The following is an 18096-nucleotide window of genomic DNA, read 5'->3' as shown; positions in this document are numbered from 1 at the left end:
AAAAGTGTTCGCTGGGAGTTATTAAGTACGGTGTATAGGTTCATATTTGGTACCTGGAATCAGTGGAGTTGAGCAGGATTATTGACAGCCAATCAAGTATAGTAGACTAGACCATTCGGCGAAGAGTCAGAGCAGAGCCCACCTCAAGCTCAAATTATTACGGAGCACGCACACACAGTACGGAGTAATGTCTAACTAATTACACGCCCCGCCAAAAGCCGTCCACCCAGCCGCCCACTAACGGATCCACGCCCTTAAGCACTGCATCTAAATCAGGATGCAACTCCAACACAGACATAGTAGTGCAGCCAGAGACCAGAACAGTCATTGCCAACCTTGGAATTCCATTTGTAAAAGTCTGCTAAATTGATATGGTACGTCTCAGCGATAGAATAGCACCCGTCGCCATTATCAACGTAATGCCACTGGTTGCAACTATCGACGATACCAGGTTGCGTAGGGCTCGGTACCTTTTCGCTGGTCGAAGTCTGCGGTGCCGAAGCAGTAGCAGCAGTGGATTTGGTGCCTGAAGGGGAGGCAGACTTGGTGGCCGTCGCTTGGCCGGTAGCAGTCTTAGTAAAGGCAGGTAGATCCCATCCAGTAATAGGCTTAACGCAGTAAGCATTGCCGGCTTTCAAATCTTCGTCACAAGTGGTCTTGTTCAGAGATGGGTTGATCTCAGTAAACAGGTTGATGGCAACATCATTTGCAAGACAAATCTGCGTACAGCTGAGGCCACCATCGTATGTGAGCCAATGGCTACACTCCAAGGTAGTGCCATTGGCAACGGTCGCACCAGCAGGGGGATCAATGCGTTGAGGGTCAGTGTTCGCAGTGTTGTTATTAAGTGGCTGCCCAGCATATATACCCCCAGGTGTCGAAACACACAAGGTACTACCCCAGTAGGGATCCGCATCGTGTAAATTGGTGCAGTTCCAGTTGAGCTGCGAATTGTATGACAGAAGCTGGTCGCTCATAATACCGTTGTTCAAGGCGATGTCGAGACATGTATCACCCTTCTGTACCCGGTAAATCTTGGTGCAGGTGAGCGGAAGGCAGAGGCTGGTCCCAACAGCGATCTTAGTACAATCGAAGATGTTGGAGTTGATGTAATACATGGTCGCCGCTGACACTCCCTGAGATAGCGCGATTGAGTCGCAGCTATCACCAGCTTTGGCTCCGTATGTCTTACCAGACACACAAACCTCGCTGCTGGCATCGGGGTTCGTAACATTAAATGCACTATCCGTGGGGTTGAAGTTGTCCACCTTCAGGTCACAGGCCTTCGCAACGTACTTATAGTTAGACTGCGCGTACTCATCGTAAGCTCCACTGTAAGCGTCAGCTTGCATGATCTTGTACTGCTCAACGTTACAGTAAGAACACAAGTCAGACTTTGACAGTTTAGAGACATCGTCGACCTCTGGAAACGCGGCAATGACGTCTAATAGAATTAGCATAGAGCAAAGAAGGATATTTGCTAGAAGCACACTTGCCATGACAAAACTCTCCTGTCTTGGGGTCGGTGAAGCAAGTCTGGTTCCAACTGCCCCAGAGCTTATCAACCATGTGGACATAAGACATGCCAGGGACCATCTCTTCAGTACCGCAAGCTGAAGCAACCTTTGTGCGCATGTGTCCAATAGCACTTCCACAGGTCGAGCGGCACACTAGCTTGGTCACGGCTGGATCATCACTGTCGAGATATCCATTAGCCGCCAGGTCTGCAGTCTCATCGGCGCAGTTGATGGATTGGTAGAGAGTGGCCTCGCAGACGGACGATAGTCCCGCGCTCGAAAGGGAACCTTGGGGGAACATTGCGAGACCAGAAGCATCAACCAACTTGGTGAGGATGGCGAGGCCACCAAGGAGGCCATGGCAGTGGTTGCGGGTGGCCCACATCGTGCAGTGTAAGAAAATATGAAAGAGTGACAAGAAAGCGTCAAAGGAGGGACTGAAGCAAATAGGGGCTAACAGCTAATTGACACAGAAGAAGAATGAACAACCTTTATGAGATTGCAACGTCATGAACTGAGTAACTGTCTCAATAAACTCGTTCCTGAAACGAAATCAAGCCAGTATGCATGGGGCATAGAATAAAAAGGCGGCTTAGTAGGTCTCTTGATCCCAATATGGCAGTTCAATCATTAAAATCATGGATGGAAGATGTTGCCGACTTGGCATCATAAAGCATGTCACTCGACAGAAGTACCTGACATGAGGCCCACTAGGTTCTCTACAGGTTGCCAAAACTGTCCGAGGCCCTGGCATGATCTGACCATACCCACTGATCGATGCCACAGCGATAATCGCTGCTCGTGATTAATGTAACGTAACGCGTTGGAGCGGGTAATTCCGTCACTGTCTGTGGATCTCGTTTAATGGATATCGTGAGAAGTTTTACCCATGCTACCTTAGCCGTTGACCCTGGTTGGTACCCTGTTGAGGTGTGAAAGAACGAAGACCAGGGATCTACAATACCCGCTTTTGCTCCATTGACCATAATTTGGCCAACCATAGAAAAGCGTGCGACGAACAACTCGAGCAAACACCGGGAGATGGATCCCGCCAAGACCGAGAATATATGTTCCGCGGCCCCAAAGAGTACTAGCATCATGAGAACCAACAGGTATCCATAATCGTAACGACTTCAGGCCGAAAAAACACTGAGGACCAACAAAAGACGCACGGAATAGCCTTTTCCAGGTCAAAGCCAAGGCGAAGAAGGTGATGGACTCGCGGATCAAGGCAATGTTCGGCACGTTGAAGCCGATAACTAGGGTGTGAAATGCTTTTTGCCAAAGCTTACTACTCCATAATGGAACAAAGACACCCAGTAAATGACCGAACTGCAGAAATTACTGTTTCAGCTTGCTCGCTGCGCAAGTTAGTCATGAAATTAACCTTCGAGTCAAGCATGTTCCCGCTGTAAGGGTCCGTGACGCCGAGGGTAAACTTCTTTCCGAAATGGGACAACACAGGGGGCCTTCTCCGGTTGTACTCGAGTAAAAGTGTTATTCAAGATAAATATTCTACTACCTTTGTAATTATTGCCTATGTCAAGCAATGGTCGAGTCGCAGCTGATCAATTGCCTTGTTACTCTTTGTTCTTCATTTGTCTATACAATCGCTCATTTATTGTCACTCTTTTGATACACGTTTCCACTTAGACATCATCTTTCTTTTGGTTAAAACAATACTCGTTCTTATCTTCATTAATGAGGTTGACGTGGGCAACCAGTCTGGTTGCTCTACTGCTCACCTCGACCCCGTTCACGGTCGCAGAAGACATACACTGCGACAAGAACAAGCCCTGCGAGGTCGGTTGCTGTGGTACCAATAATGTCTGCGGCACTGGTCCAGACTACTGCAGCAAGGCCAAGTGCATCAACAGCTGTACCTACAAAGCTGAATGCAATCCAGGCAAGTGGGATTCGCAGTACTTCAACGCTACCAAGTGTCCCCTCAATGTGTGTTGCAGCAAGTTTGGCTTCTGCGGTACCACTGAGGAGTTCTGCGGCAAAGAAACTGTCAAGAGACCCTCCTGTAACATTGGCTCTCAGTCAGTCAAGCGTGTGATCGGTTACTATGGCTCTGGTGGTGCAACCCGCAAATGCAACCCCATGATCCCCGACGCTTTCCCTCAGGGCATTTACACCCACATCTACTTTGCATTCGGTAGTATCGACCCCAAATCGTTCAAGGTCGTGCCCGCCAATGCAGGAGATCAACAACTTTACTCTCAATTGTCTTCACTCAAGACTCGAGACTCGGGTCAAGAGCTCTGGTTGTCTATTGGCGGCTGGGCCTTTTCTGACAAGGGTTCTCCAACAGCGACAACCTTTTCAGACTTGGTCAATGCCGATGAGACACGTCAGAACGTCTTCTTTGCTAGCTTGACCCTCTTCATGCAGACTTGGGGCTTTACTGGCATTGATATCGACTGGGAGTATCCAGTTGATAAAGACCGCAGTGGCCGTCAGTCTGACTTCAAGGCCTATCCAAGGTTCTTGAAGCGACTCAAGTCCGCTCTTGGTGACTACAAGTATGGCCTTTCTGTTACTCTTCCCACTAGTTACTGGTATCTCCAACATTTTGATCTAGAGAACATTGAACCATCTGTGGACTGGTTCAATGTTATGAGCTATGATCTTCATGGAGCATGGGATATCGGTAACAAGTGGACGGGCGCGTTTGTTGGAGCGCATACCAACTTGACTGAGATCACGAGCTCGTTAGATCTTCTCTGGCGTAACAAGGTCTCTCCGTCTAAGGTTGTGCTGGGCTTGGCATTCTACGGCCGATCTGTTACACTGGCAAGCTCATCCTGTTCTGAGCCTGGTTGCCCATACCTTTCAGCAGGAGATGCTGGGTGCAGCGGTGAAGCTGGAATCCTGTTTAACAGTGAGATCTCAGATCTCATTCGTGAGAAGAAGCTCAGGCCCAAGCTGTACAAGGACGCTGCCATCAAGACAATCCAATGGAACAACGATCAATGGGTTTCGTACGATGACAGGGATACGTGGAAGCTTAAGGCCAACTTTCTCAAGTCTCAGTGCCTGAGTGGCGTGCTGGTCTGGGCTGTCGACTATGACGACGACAAGCATTCCTACTCCAACGGACTAGCAGCAGCACTTGGTATCAAGGTCAACGTTGACTCTGGTAGCGGCCTTACTATCAAACTACCTGATAAGAGAGAGGATTCCCAGGACTTCTGTTACTTTACCAACTGCGGTCAGACGTGCCCCAGCGGCTATACGGAGATCGCTCGCGGCGGCAAGGACTCGGAGATTATGCTGGACGCCACAGAATGCTTGCCGGGTCAAGATCAGGTACAGACGCTTTGCTGCCCCAAGTCTTCCAAGGTACCAAAGTGTCAATGGAGAGGATACCAAGGCAACGACCATTGTCCGGTTGGCTGTAACGCAGGCGAAGTCGCGGTCGGCACTCATCACCAAGGTTGCAAGAAGTCCGGGTGGCAGACCGCTTGTTGTGAAGCTACTGATTCCACTGGGCCTTGGTCCAAGTGCGGATGGACAGTAGATTGCTACGACGACGACGACTCCACGTGTCCCAAGGGCTTCTCGTCCTTTGTTGTGGGATCTCGAGGCGGTTTTGGTGGTCAGAAGAGTTGCAAGAAAGGCAAGAAGTACAATTACTGCTGCACTGAGACTCCCAAGCCTTTCAAGAACTGTGAGTGGGTTGGCCATGAGGTATCGTTCCCCAATGAACAGGCTTGTACCAATACCTGTCCCCATGGGTCCACTCGCATCGCTGCGCAGGATATCAGCACGTCATGGAGTACCTCTGGCTACCTTGCACATACTGACAAGTGCACCTACGGCTTTGAAGCATATTGCTGCGCTGGCGACAAGGAATCTGACAAGGACGAGCGCGACATTATAGTGTACCAGGACAAGGACGCAAAGGAGTTTGACTATGCGCTGCAAAGATTTCTCAGAGATCCCGTCTGTCCTGACGAAGAGATTGAGTTCGGCGGCGATGATGGGCTGAGTACCGATGAGGGGCTCAGCGCACGGAATCTTCTCCTGGGTCGCGCTACAGACAATTCAGCGGTTCTAGCTGTGCTCCTTCCCATCATGGGAGTTTGGGTCACGTCTCGAGAACCACGCCTGGATTTGACGGAGATTTACAACAGGGACGTTAGGGCAGCTGGGTATGCCCAAAGCGCTGCCAACCTCACCACGTTTCAGCAGCTGCTGTATCAGAGCGACTGGAATGGCCGACCCAGGTACTCCGGCAGAGCTGTCGCCAGGATGGCACTCTGTGATCTCGCCGAGTCAAGAGAAGGTTTGGAAAACCTAGCTACAGTTCCAGCAGCTCTTTGTGAGGTTCCGTCGAGCACCGGCTCTGAAGCTCAAAAGCGAGATATTCAAGCTCGGACTATCAATGTCAACGTTATGACAGATCGGGGCAAAGGCGGGGTCCAGCCAAGTGCTGCATATATTTTCCAAGCAATCAAAGCCGGCCACCTAAGCTTGCATTATTTGCGCTGGCTCCCCCCGAGCCCAACGAGCCGTCAAGTCATTCTTGAGGTAGCTTACTGGATTGGACCCTCTCCTGGTGTAGAAGATCCAGCCAACTCGTATCGAAACCTGTACCGCGATCGCAGTCACCGGAACGCCGTAGACCGATGGGTTGTCTTTCATTTCCACATCCCTTTAGATGCCAACACCTTCTGGACGGAGCCGAGCGGCGTGAACGATTACTACCTTGGTGTCTCGTCCTTTGGCATGTATCACAGTCAGGGTACCCATCGGCCAAATCCTCCTCGAGGCTACAGAGGACCAGTTGATTACCGAGCCGAGTGGGTGTAAGTACGCCTTCTACCTGATGGGTATTATAGTGCTAATATGTTTCTGATTCAGATACAGCAGCTCATACGCTGGCGGCAGTTCTAACACAGGAGCTCTGACGAACTACAACCAGCGACGAGAACCTTTCAACTGCAGGATTCCGGAACACGGACCAGCGCCAGGGCCAGCCTTTTATCTTGGCCGCGACTATACTTCTCAGATCAACGATTTAATTACCGCCAATCGGGATCCACAATTGGCTGTTCTTATTAATGAGTTTGTACGTATCTGTGCTCCATTTACTTGCAGCGGGCGGTCACTAATTCGACATCTGTCAGGGCATGGGGCTTCACCAGGCGGGCGTTTTTAGATCTGCTAACCTAGCGAGGATCTGGCCCATCGCCAGGAACGGAAACCTGCCCCCAGCAGGGAGCAGCTGGGGTGATCAAGAATACAGCCCTGGTCCCCAGGCTTTTCAAATCAACTTTGACCTTAACGGAGCTCGGGTAAACAACGTACAGAATGCTGATCCGTAAGACCATTTGTATCTGTGTAGTGTTAGGTCCCGGTTAGAGTCAGTGGACAATTGTACATAGAATATAGAACATACAATATACTCGCCGTGATCACCGTGTTCACCATTCACGAATGTTGGCCTTCTAGATAGCGTCACTTGCAAATCGTGCCATTGAGCGAGGTCGATAATTAAACTGGAAGAAGGACACAGACACCTACCAACATGCTTTCAGAAAAGCGATATCTATCTGGGAGGTGGTTTAGTTAGCGTTGTATTCTACTTTTGCTTAAAAATGTTACCTCTCCTATTACCTTTACTTTTAAGCTTTGAGGAAATGACTGCCGCATATCACTGCATCAAGTAGATTTCGAAGCCCAAGAGTGTAGACAATACATGTGTGAACCAGTGGCACGCTGCCATACCGCATTTTGAGGAGACAACAAATGATCGCGCTTTGACGAGTATAGCTAGAGAGACGAAGACAGGAGGCTGCCCCTAAGTTGGGTTGGGGTATGAGTTTATTTGTGTATCATAGCCTCGGGTGGAAGACAAAGTCGAATACAATAGTGTCCTCTAAGCTTCTTTGTCGCATTCTAATGAACGGCGTGGGGATTGGCCACTGTAGTGCTTCAAGAATTGGCGAATCTCCGAATATGACCCTGTATTGTTAAGAGTCAGATCTCCAGGCCAGACATAATCACCGAGGTCCTCTTCAGGTCCATCAAAGTCAATCGCAAGCTCAGTTCGCATCGAGTTCAGCATCAGTAGTTGCCATAGATCCAACAGATAGCCTGTTGGGATCCTCATCCATCCCCAGCCTCGGTGCCCTCGTTTCCAGTCCAGAGACACCGCTTTCACAACAAATTCGCGCCCAGAAACATCTTTCAGTGTTGATTCATCGGCAAGTAATACATAGTCATGGATGCTAACTGACATGACTCGATCCTTATCGGTGTTTTCATGCCGGCAGAATTTGCGAATGCCTTGGACATCAAGCCCATCTAGTAGAGATTTATCGGCTCGAGCATCGAGATAGAACAAGTCCTCGAGTATGTCGACGTGGCGTTGATCTGCATCCTCCCGACCATCGTAGTGTCCGAATGCCAGTCTTGTCTGGTGTTTCAGAGCATATAGAAGCTTGCCCCAAGCCTCGTCTGATCCTGGGCCGTAATATGTGCGATAGATGTCGAAACCCCATTGCTGGTAATATTGAAGAATGTCGGGATCCTTGCTCTCCATCTGTTGCATCGCAGGCGGTCCGGGAGGCCAATATTTAGAAATCTGCTCGACCATCTTTTCGATCATCTTTGCGGCGGTCTGGTTGATTAAGATTCGGTAGTTTCAGGCGTGGCAGCAAAGGAAAGGAGCGATTATTCCAAGTTCAGCCGTTAATGTCGCAGTGGTAAAAGAGGGTAAGTTGGCCTTTCCCCAAGGACCAACAACTTATAACCGACTGACGACTCATTCACGGAACACTATTTATCCGCACGCCACCCAATCCGCCGTCGTTGATCCATAAAGTCAGGGTATGAGTTCACTTTTGAGCCCTGTTAAAAGATTCCCTGTAATACCCTGACATCAACATGTCTTAAATGACACTGGTTGGAAAGCTCCTCAGTGCGTTATCACACAGGGCTAAGCGGTTGCCACTGTCAATCACAAGATGATAGACGGCGAATCGCTGCTAGGCAATAGCAGGGAAGAAAGATGCGATGGACCTCTGCTTTCTCCGAATCTAATTTAGACATCCAATTCTGAAACCAGTCTATTTTAATGCTCTAGATCTTATGTATCCTACGAGCGCTTCCTCGCCCCCTCCCCTTTCCAGTTCGCCTCGGGGGGCCATCGAGCTCTTTCCACCCCTGCCTCGTTTTATGACATATCTGTCTTGGATTCATTCCCTCTGCGTCTGCCAAGTCCATCAACTCGACTCCCCCAGCTTCCACAAGTCTCGATAGTACTTCCTCCTGGGCCCTGATTCTCTCCGGCGCTTTGTACCTCTGATCACGTCCCAAGTACGTACCAGCGGCAGCTCGGTGAAGAGATGTCTGCCCATTCAAGTTCTGAAGTGCAGGGTCGCCGCCGTGGCGAAGAAAGAATGATACAGCATCGTCCCATTCTAGATTTGCCGCTGCAATATGCAACGGCGTGTTGCCAGCCTTATCCGTGTCGGCCGTAGACGCGCCATGAGCGAGTAACGTTAATAACGTAGCTGCATCAATGGGTGCCTTGCCGAAGTAGTAGTATCTAACTCTGCCACTATCATCCAGACGAAATCGGGTGTGCAGAGGCGTTTGACTTTCTGTATTCCGTATGCCAGCGTCGCTACCCCTGGCACACAAGAGTTGAAAAATAGGGCTGTACATCTTATCGTGTCGACTCGGTGACCGGGTGGCGTAGTGCAAAGGTGTATTTCCATCGGTATCCGTGGCATTGATAGCGGTTGGGTCTAGGTCTAACAGAAACTCAATGATATTCATAATGTTCCGTGCTTTATCGTAGATAGCGTCTTTCGAGTATCCAAAGTTTTCCCTTGGCAGGTGGCTTTGAGTCACCCAATGAAGAGGAGTACTTCCACGACTATCTCGCTGCCATAGAACGTCTGATACGTCAACCTCGGAGCCTCGGCAATCAATGAGAGTCTTCACAGCTTCGAAGTTTGCGTGGGTACAGGCAACATATAGTGCGTTAGCCTCGAAAGTGCAGTCATGCAGATTCCAAAACTTCTCATCCCACGGGCCTCTTTGCACCTTGGTGTCAATACTGGCAAAACCATCAATGAGTCTTTTGATTAATCGTGAACCTGCCCACTCCACAGTCAAAGTGAGGACTGTGTTACGTATCTTTTGGTTTCCATACAAGACATCGGATGCGCACGCACCTCGATCTAGTAGCAAATTCATGGTTGCTTCGCTTGCCGCAGCTCCAGGTCGTCGTTCTTGTAGAGAAGTAGGCAAATAGAGGTTAGGCGCCGAAGCAGCTGACAGTAATGCAGTATAACCATTTGAGTCTCGCTCGTAGATGCTGGCGTATCGTGGCTGGTTATCGAGTAGGAATTTGACCATGTCGACCTGACCGTATTTGGCGGCTTCATTCAATAGTTCGAATTCTTGAGATTCGAATCTAATTTTTATCTCAGGATCTTTGCCCTTCGTACAGTGATGCAGAAGGATTTTGAATACACCAAGACCTCCTCCCTGCGCCGCCCACTGTAAGTAGTTAATGTTCATACCGCCGTAAGAGGCGCCACCGTCTGAAGAAGAGCGTCTGTCTGGGACGGCCCAGAGATCGTTCGCGAAGACCGGCTCTATCGAGACAGCCCAAGGTGCAATTGTGAGATATTGTTGAAGAGCCTTGGTGTCGTTCTGCTGAATTATTGTATACAGAAGGCTAAAGGTTGGCTTCTCATATAGAATTAAACCATCCGAATGAGGCATCGCCATGGGTACTGGCCAAGGTCTCTTAAGTCCTTGACTTTTGTACTCAGCGTTTGGGTTTTCAGTGAAACGGTAATATGGCGGCTCATCTTCTGTATCGGTAGAGGAAGACATGGTCATAGATAGATAGTTGGATTAGCTGAAAGAACAGGAAAAAGCCTAACAGGAGACTACAATATTATGTGTTGGTCGGTCATGGGATATACTTATGTAAAAGTCGGTTAACATTCGAACTTCGAGAAGTGGGGTTATGGTTAATGCGGCGAACCTGGTCAGGTCCGGCGAAAGAGTCACAGCCCGAGCTCAAATTACGTACATAAATGGAGCACAAGTAATTGTAGATGGGTCAACCACCAACAAGGCCTGAGGCACTACAGTTGTTGCATAATCATGGCACAGCAAACCCACTAACTTCCTTTGTTTTCTTATTCTTTATCTGGACAATTGATAATTCTCTAATTGTGCCATTCATTCGAGATGTGATGTATTTAAAGTTATATATATATAACTTAGGTAGCTGCTTTATCTACATAACCAATGTGCAGGTGACTCTACTCGCTTGTTATACATCGGCTCTACTTTGAATGTCTGCCAATCGGCTACCCGCTCTCAGCAGTTTTTCTGCTGAAGCTGAAAGCGGATGAGAAGAGTCGGGGTTTAGCTGTATCGGTATGATGCGATAAATACTTTATGTGTACTTGTATCAAAGGTAACTAAGTGTTCTTGTATCTTAATCAAAGTCTACCGAATGGGTCTCTTCATTCTTCCTTACCACATGTCATCCTTTTGGCCGCTATAATAAGGCCATCCGCGAATTTCGGAACATCTTCCAGTATCTAAAAGTGCCATGTCCCCAGGCCAGATACTTTCCTCAAGTTCTGCTTCAGGTTCGTGAAAGCGAAGACAAGACTCGGTCCGATGTTTATTCCACATCAGAAATATCCAGAGCTCTAACAGATAGCCTGTTGGGATTCTCATCCATCCCCATCCCGAGTAACCATCCCACGACAACGAGATAGTCTTGACGACGAATTCGCCGTTTTCTATATCCTTCAAAACAGCTTCATCGGCGAGCAAAACAAACTTGAACAGATAATCTGCCATAGCTCGACCCTCGTGGGGCCTTGTGCTCACGTGGTACTTGATGTTGCTTTCCTCTCTATCCGTAACTTTGGACTCTTTGAGCTTTTCAGCGTTGCAGAAATCCCGAAGACCTCGAACATCGAGACCATCCAGACGAGAGGGATCCTCCCGGACATCGAGATGAAATAATTCCTGAACTCGTCGCCTATCATCTTGGTCTGTTTCCTCCTCGTCATCAAACGCCCCAAATGCCAGTTTAGTCTGATGTCTCAAAGAGTATAGAAGCGCCTGCCAATGCTTATCGGACTCTTTACCATAGTAGGTACGGTAGACGCTAAAAACCCAGTCGCGGTACCTTAAGTGGTGGAAATTATCGGGGTTCTTTCTGCCTCCAGGTTCCAGCTTGGTCCCGCGCGGGAACAGCCAAACCTTATCCATCATGTCTTTAATAATGTCAGACATCTTGACAAAGCTTGAGTATGAGGACGCGTCTGATGAAGATTGTGTACCCTTTCGAAGCGGGTGTCAGAGGTGTTGATTGATGGGTGGTGTAGATATCGTATCTGGATGAATGTGAACTCAAGAAGAAGGTTACAGCAAAAGTTGGAATTGGCTGGGATGATTTGAATGAAGCGAGAACAAAATCATGTTGGTTGATATGTTTTAGATAAGGAAAGTCACGAGGAGATAGCGTGGTCGATTCGGAGTATAAATTCCCCGGCATAGCTGAATGTGGAGTGTGATGAAGTAAAGAGACATAGCGAAGTCATCATCATTTACAGGCAAGCTATAAATCTCTCGAATTGTCCCGTTTACTTGCTATATGTTTGGGTTTATACATATAACTGTAGATCAACTTAAGTAACTGCTAAAATACCACACAATTAAAGTAGCAGGTGAACTGTCCTTGCTTGCTATATATCAGCTCCACTTCAAGTACAGGCCGACATGCCGATGACTCACTCCTAACGGCCAAAAGATTCTGATTTTATGTATTTACTGCTCAATGCTGATGCCAGCGCTCGCAATAGTCCAGACCATTTGGATTATTAGTCCAGACTGTAGATCAGGGCAGGGAATACGGACGCCCGGTGTGGACGCTAAGAACGCTAGGTTGTTGGTATGGTGTTACAAAACCAGGGCACCCATGATTGTTGCTGTACCAACCATTTTATTTTGGATATTTCCGATCAATTTATTGGTGCGATCCGATCAACACGGCTCGTTTCAAGGGACGCATCATCCTAGCCGTCAATCCACGAACGCCCGTCGTGGATTGATTGTTGATTTTGGATTGCAGTCTGGACTAATAGTCCAAATGGTCTGGACTATTGCGAGCGCTGGCTGATGCATTAAAAAGCTCAACGTCTCTTCGATGACTTGAACAATTAACAACGATGCCTCCCATTCCGACTAAACATAGGTCACCCTACGCCAATTTCGTTCAGGGTCCGAACGAGAATCATGATGGCGAAGAACCTCCATATATACCAATGACTCTGGTTGATCGTAATGGATCTGTTCTTTGCGAAACAGATCAATTTGATCTCCTTCTTCTACACAGCTTTATCCCACAGAAGCCTTAGTGCACTAAGGACCCTTCTTTCCTACTACGAGAAGGTTACTGGACCACACCAAAGAATCACCTTTCGAGAACGTGGATTTACCCTACTCAACGAAGCTGCGAGACGGGGGTATCTTGAGGTAGTCGAATTTTTACTCAATAACCAGCCACGATATGCTAATATTCATGAGGGAGATTACACCGGCTGCACTGCTATTGCTGCTGCCTCAGATCTGTATTCAACGAGATACATCGAGGCGTTCAATTGGCAACCTTCTGTTGACAAGAACGAAGCTGTGATGAACCTGTTGCTGGACTTATACTGAGGTGTTAGGGTTGGGTTTGTCTATTACTACAGGTGAGATTAAGTCCCCACTATCGCATATGTGATCCAAGCCCCACTTTTACATATTATGTGATTCATCTAAACTCACAGGTGATACAGACCCCAGTCCCTATCACATATGTGATCGAGTCCCACTCCTGTCAAATATCAGAATCCCCTCTTGACTTCTTGGTTCCTGTCAATCAGAATTCTCACCCTCTTCTTCCCCACTTCCATCATCATCATCATCGTCAACGTTACTATCTTTGCCGTCTTCATCATGATGATGTCCGTGGAGAGTAGACTGTCGGCGAACCAATGTTGTTCCAGCATTAGCATCTCCTCCTGTAACACTGCCCAATTCCTCTATAAAACCTCGTGGAGGTATACAAACACCGAGCAGTTCTGGAATGGATGTTTTTCGCAAGCTGTGTAGATCACCGTCTGTAGCCATCTGAACCCCAGGGACTCTTAAGTCCCTGGAAAGATCTTGCATATTATTGCCAGGAAGAAGGGGCTTCAGGACGGGCTGGACGACATGCTTGTACGATGCCTCACAAATCTCCAAGAGGTTGGGGAGCTCGTCTGCAACAGCAAGCGCCATGGCACGGAACTTATCCTCTTTTTTAATGCGATCGGTTGGATGAATCTTGTTATAGCACGTAAAGAGGCTCCTGGAGACAAAGACATAAATACCGGCGCCAAAGACGTCTGCCATCACTGTTAGTGGTCGCCAGGCATAGATCTTCTTGGCCGAGGTGCCTTCAGGAAGACCGAGCTTCCTGCTGAGATACTTGGCTATCCTCGTTGAAAGTGCCAACCTCGCGTTAGCGTCTATTCCGTTGTTGGCGAGAAAGTCTTCGATGTCTCTATTTGACCCTGTCGCGGCTGGGCTCGACCAACGATCCCATTCACGAACGAGCGACACTTTCATATCGATCAGTCGAATGTCGTCGATCGTCACCATGTCGGGGCTGTCGTGCTGAACGGCCTGAGCCCAACGTAGGGTGAAGCTGGATAGTGTCGCGGGTGGCGGCCATAAAGGTGTGTCAGTGCATCAGCGAGCCGTTTCTGACCTCGGCCGCCGAATACCTCATGTAGGACGGCGGTACCTATGACGCAGATCTCTTGCGAGGACAGTCTGCCGCCAAAGTCCCTTTCTTGCAGCCTTAGGGCAACGGCTAGGGTATCGAAAGCCTCATCTCCCTCCTCGGGGTGGTTCTTGAGTCTGCTTTTGGCTCGCAGGGCCTCCACCAGAGTGGCTGGCTTATCATACCCGCCGAGTGCCTGCTTTGGTGCTCGCGCACCGGCGCCCAGCCGTACCACAATGGGTTCATCATCGGTCTGAGGGACCTGTGTGAGAATTAGACTGGCAGATGGCCGTGAAGGGATGTCGCCGTCTTCGTTGTCTCGATAATTGTTCAGCACATCCGGCAAAACTTGGGTGGATGCCTGCGCGCCTGGTACGGGAGGAAAGAGTGGCTTCTTCACACGACTCACATGATGGCTTTCCGTCCCCGAATCGCCTTCCTCGCCACTGGCCTGGACACAGTGCTTGGCAAGCTGGTAAACTAGATGCTCCGGTATACCCTTCTTGACGAGGGATGCGTGCCACTGGCCGACAAACTTCTTGAGCTTCTTCTCGTATCTGGAGAGGGTCTTGGGCAGATCAACGAGATCCTGATCATCCGGCGCCTCGGACGACGGCAATGTATGTTGCGTTAACAAGCCAGCAGTGACTGCACTTGATATGGCGCGAGAGGTGGAATCCGGAAGGAAGCTGGACGGCAGACTGCTGTGCGCGTCGGCGTCAGGATCCTGCCCAGAGCTAAGTGTCTTCCTCGACAGAGGCTAACTTGACCTAGCCCCTGACGCGTCAGGGACATCAGCAACGAATAAGCTCGTGTCCGAGGACACTGGCGAACCCTTGTCACGTCTGGGAGCCGTGGTACCGCTGCCATCCACAGCGTGGCGCGCAGACGATCCGAGCTTCCCGGATCGAGGTCTGGACGTGCTAGAAGAGTTACCGGCATAGTTGGGCAAGCGGACACGTTTAGTAGACTCTGCTGTGACAGCAGAGGCCGGAACCATTGTCCTTTTTCTGCCTCTTGATGATTATGACTTCTTTCTACGGCCTCCTCCTTCCTCCTGTTGTAGATGAGGGAGGAAAGGGGTTAAAATGAAGCGATGAATGTATTCGTAATCTTCCAAGGCTGCTGGGGTACGTCATGCTACGGACCCTGCTTAAACGATCTCGATTGGTCTCCTTGTTTAGAATGTCCCTGTTGCGACAGGGATATGGATCTATTATATGCCGGAACTAACTCTCTATCACACATATGATAGTATGCTGGATCTAATAAGCATAGAAGGAAATTACTTAAGTTACATCTAATTTAATAATAGACTTTGGTGCTATAGATGTGTGGAAATTTAAGGGGATATCTGAGGCCTCTGTCATTTGTAAGTTTGTTCTATTGTTGACTTCCCTAGACTTAGCCCGTAGCATCTTCACAACAAAGCCCACACACCTTCCTTTGTCATCTTACTTTCTTGGCATGCAGATGTTAAGAAAGTAGCCCTAATTACACCAATCTTCTGAACAAGTGCACCACAACAACCACAATCCTGCGCTTCGCGCAGCCCACGGCGGCGGCGATGGCATCCGCCACCTCCTGTCCGCCTATTGTCCCGGACCCTTTTGACCTGGGAATCCATACTCCTGCCAATCTCAATCGAGGAGCCCGCACTGCCCTCTTACAAAACAGCCCCGCTGTCGTGAATGGACCTGTTGGGGTCCCGCCCGTCTTCGGGAGGACGGCTCAAACGCCGTCTTCGCCTCTCAATGCGATCTCTACTGCTGCGGCCACAGAAGGGGCCCAGCTCGCCCATCCTGCCCCCTCCTCTGACCCTGCCCCGACTACTGAACAGCAACCAGTCTCCCTTATTGAAGCAGCCACTAAGCTCGCACGCGACCGTGAGGAGGAGTACAATGCGAAGTTGAAGGTGTTTCAGGCCTTCTGCGCTAAATTTGAAGAAGCAGCGAAACAGTTCACCACTGGGCCTGAACGGGAGTTCGCCCAAAGGTTTGCCGATAGCTTCCTGGACTCCTAGAATCAGGCGCTCACTGACGCCAAATCTGCTCCCGCGCCTACTACCTACAGCGCCATCGCGGCCTTGCCCCCGGCTGCAAACAACGCCCTTGCCCACCAACCCCGACACCATCAACAACAACGTCAACAACAACAGCCCCCTCATCGCCAGGGACAACCGATCATAAGCGCCCCACTCCGAGTGGACCTCCGTGTCTTCATCCGGCTGGACGCCGAAGCTCCGGCTAGGGCCCACAACGACTACGCAATCCGGGCCCATATATCCCGGAAACTCGGAGTGGATCCGCGCAAGATCCCGCGCGTACTCCAAGTCAGGTCCGGATGGGCCGTCCTTACCGCCGACATAACCACCCGTGACCTCCTCGTGCAGAGACAGACCGAATGGGCACCCGACTTGGGGGCCACCGCCGTAGAGACTAGGCAGGAGTGGTTTACCTACCTAGTCTCGGATTACACTCGCAAGCTGACCGACCTCTATGGCAATGAAGCGGATAGCGACGCAGCCGTGGAGGAAGAAATAGATATCCAGACAGGGCAGAAACCCGTCAACATACGGCCCGCGCGGCATCAACCTGACAACCCCTTAACGAAGACCTTACTTGTGTCCTTCCTGGAGCCAGTCAAGAAATACTGGCGCCTCTTCAGCAGCCGACCAGCAAGGCTGATCAAGAAAAGCGACCGGCCAAGGCAGTGCAATGTATGCTTGGACTATCACCCGTCACGTACCTGTCATCGACTCCCCCTGTGCAAACGCTGCGGCAAGGCCGCCGGCCACGACTCCGGGGACTGTACCGCCCCCGAGCAATGCGCCAACTGCCTCGGCCCGCACAGCGCCAACTTCGCCGACTGCCCAGCTCGCCCGAAAAAGGTCCACGGCGTTTTCCGCCGGCTGACCAAAGAACAAGGGACCATATCCGAGTTGTGGGCGCTGAAACATATCGCCAGCGCAACGTAGAAGCGCAACGGCACGCACCTGACCTACAGCAAAACGGCCTACCGCAGGATAGCACCGGGTCGCTAGAAAGATCGAGCTCTCGAGCTAGCAGCCCGGCCGCGCCAAGAGCGCCGTCTTGCATAATGGTGGCCACTACCCCCGAGCCAGAGGAGGAACCCGAACACCCAAGACCCGGGTCCCCAAGGAAGCGCCGCATCGTCCCGATCTCGCGTCCCCACTATCATGGGCACGAGTAGGCACCCGCGAGCACGAAGATGCGAGAAAAAGACCCTCAGGGTCTTTCAAGCCAACGTCGGCAAGGTTCCCCTGGTCCACGACTGTGCCCTTGCATTGGCAGACTCTGAACGATACGACATCGTGCTCCTCCAAGAACCAGGGACGACAACGGCAAACTCCCGCTGCCTCACGAAGACCTATCCTGCATACGACATCTACTCCCCAGTCGAAGCCTGGAACAGTAATTCCACTCGACCTAGAGTCATGACGTACGTCCGCCGAGACTCTAAGCTCTCGGCAGATCAGAATCGGCCATACCAAAGCCGCGATATCCTGTGGCTTACGGTCAACGATACAACAATAGTCAACTTCTATCGCCAGAACGACGAAAGGGATGCGCTGGATACTTTGCTGCAATGGCCGATCCCTGATCGCTGCCTCGTGGCAGGCGACTTCAACGCTACCATCCAGGACCACCTAATAGGTAACCCCACCTAATGGATAACCAAAATTTCGCTCCGCCCACACAAAATCCAAATTTTGATGCGTGCATAAAACACCAGGTCGTC

At 50.1% G+C, this 18096-nt stretch overlaps 8 protein-coding genes across 9 annotated transcripts; 3 read left to right on the top strand and 5 right to left on the bottom strand.

Moving 5' to 3' along the window:
- Positions 1-27: 27 nt before the first annotated feature.
- Positions 28-2183, bottom strand: FOXG_15152 (uncharacterized protein). Of its 2 annotated transcripts, XM_018395221.1 has the most exons (3): positions 2007-2183; positions 1497-1696; positions 28-1444 (listed from the first exon to the last, which is right to left on the bottom strand). In XM_018395221.1, exons 2-3 carry the CDS (start codon positions 1633-1635, stop codon positions 273-275), a joined length of 1311 nt encoding a protein of 436 aa, XP_018255727.1. In that variant the 5' UTR covers positions 1636-1696; positions 2007-2183; the 3' UTR covers positions 28-272. The 2 variants fall into 2 exon arrangements, with proteins under 2 accessions (XP_018255727.1, XP_018255726.1); XM_018395220.1 differs by having other exon boundaries at positions 1497-2183.
- A 1035-nt stretch (positions 2184-3218) lies between these two features.
- Positions 3219-6966, top strand: FOXG_15151 (uncharacterized protein; the record flags this gene model as incomplete). Its single annotated transcript, XM_018395219.1, has 3 exons — positions 3219-6334; positions 6390-6597; positions 6656-6966. 3 exons carry the CDS (start codon positions 3219-3221, stop codon positions 6851-6853), a joined length of 3522 nt encoding a protein of 1173 aa, XP_018255725.1. The 3' UTR covers positions 6854-6966.
- A 441-nt stretch (positions 6967-7407) lies between these two features.
- Positions 7408-8139, bottom strand: FOXG_15150 (uncharacterized protein; the record flags this gene model as incomplete). Its single annotated transcript, XM_018395218.1, has 1 exon — positions 7408-8139. One exon carries the CDS (start codon positions 8137-8139, stop codon positions 7408-7410), a length of 732 nt encoding a protein of 243 aa, XP_018255724.1.
- A 421-nt stretch (positions 8140-8560) lies between these two features.
- FOXG_15149 (uncharacterized protein) lies at positions 8561-10385 on the bottom strand (the record flags this gene model as incomplete). Its single annotated transcript, XM_018395217.1, has 1 exon — positions 8561-10385. One exon carries the CDS (start codon positions 10383-10385, stop codon positions 8613-8615), a length of 1773 nt encoding a protein of 590 aa, XP_018255723.1. The 3' UTR covers positions 8561-8612.
- A 589-nt stretch (positions 10386-10974) lies between these two features.
- FOXG_15148 (uncharacterized protein) lies at positions 10975-11818 on the bottom strand (the record flags this gene model as incomplete). The annotated part of the gene is made up of 2 exons (XM_018395216.1): positions 10975-10984; positions 11044-11818. Coding segments are annotated over 2 exons (785 nt in total), but the record flags the coding sequence as incomplete, so codon positions are not given.
- Positions 11819-13253: 1435 nt separating this feature from the next.
- FOXG_15147 (uncharacterized protein) lies at positions 13254-15334 on the bottom strand (the record flags this gene model as incomplete). The annotated part of the gene is made up of 3 exons (XM_018395215.1): positions 13254-14234; positions 14336-15071; positions 15117-15334. The coding sequence occupies 3 exons, from the start codon at positions 15332-15334 to the stop codon at positions 13443-13445; spliced, it is 1746 nt and encodes a 581-aa protein (XP_018255721.1). The 3' UTR covers positions 13254-13442.
- Positions 15335-15901: 567 nt separating this feature from the next.
- FOXG_22006 (uncharacterized protein) lies at positions 15902-17311 on the top strand (the record flags this gene model as incomplete). Its single annotated transcript, XM_018402387.1, has 2 exons — positions 15902-16329; positions 16408-17311. The coding sequence occupies 2 exons, from the start codon at positions 15902-15904 to the stop codon at positions 17309-17311; spliced, it is 1332 nt and encodes a 443-aa protein (XP_018255720.1).
- Positions 17312-17533: 222 nt separating this feature from the next.
- On the top strand, positions 17534-18025 carry FOXG_22005 (uncharacterized protein; the record flags this gene model as incomplete). The annotated part of the gene is made up of 1 exon (XM_018402386.1): positions 17534-18025. One exon carries the CDS (start codon positions 17534-17536, stop codon positions 18023-18025), a length of 492 nt encoding a protein of 163 aa, XP_018255719.1.
- Between the last annotated feature and the right edge of the window lie 71 nt (positions 18026-18096).

The sequence above is a fragment of the Fusarium oxysporum genome, chromosome 1 (assembly GCF_000149955.1).
Source record: "Fusarium oxysporum f. sp. lycopersici 4287 chromosome 1, whole genome shotgun sequence".
NCBI classification, from domain to species: Eukaryota; Fungi; Ascomycota; class Sordariomycetes; order Hypocreales; family Nectriaceae; genus Fusarium; species Fusarium oxysporum.
This window is presented reverse-complemented; position numbering and strand designations above follow the sequence as displayed.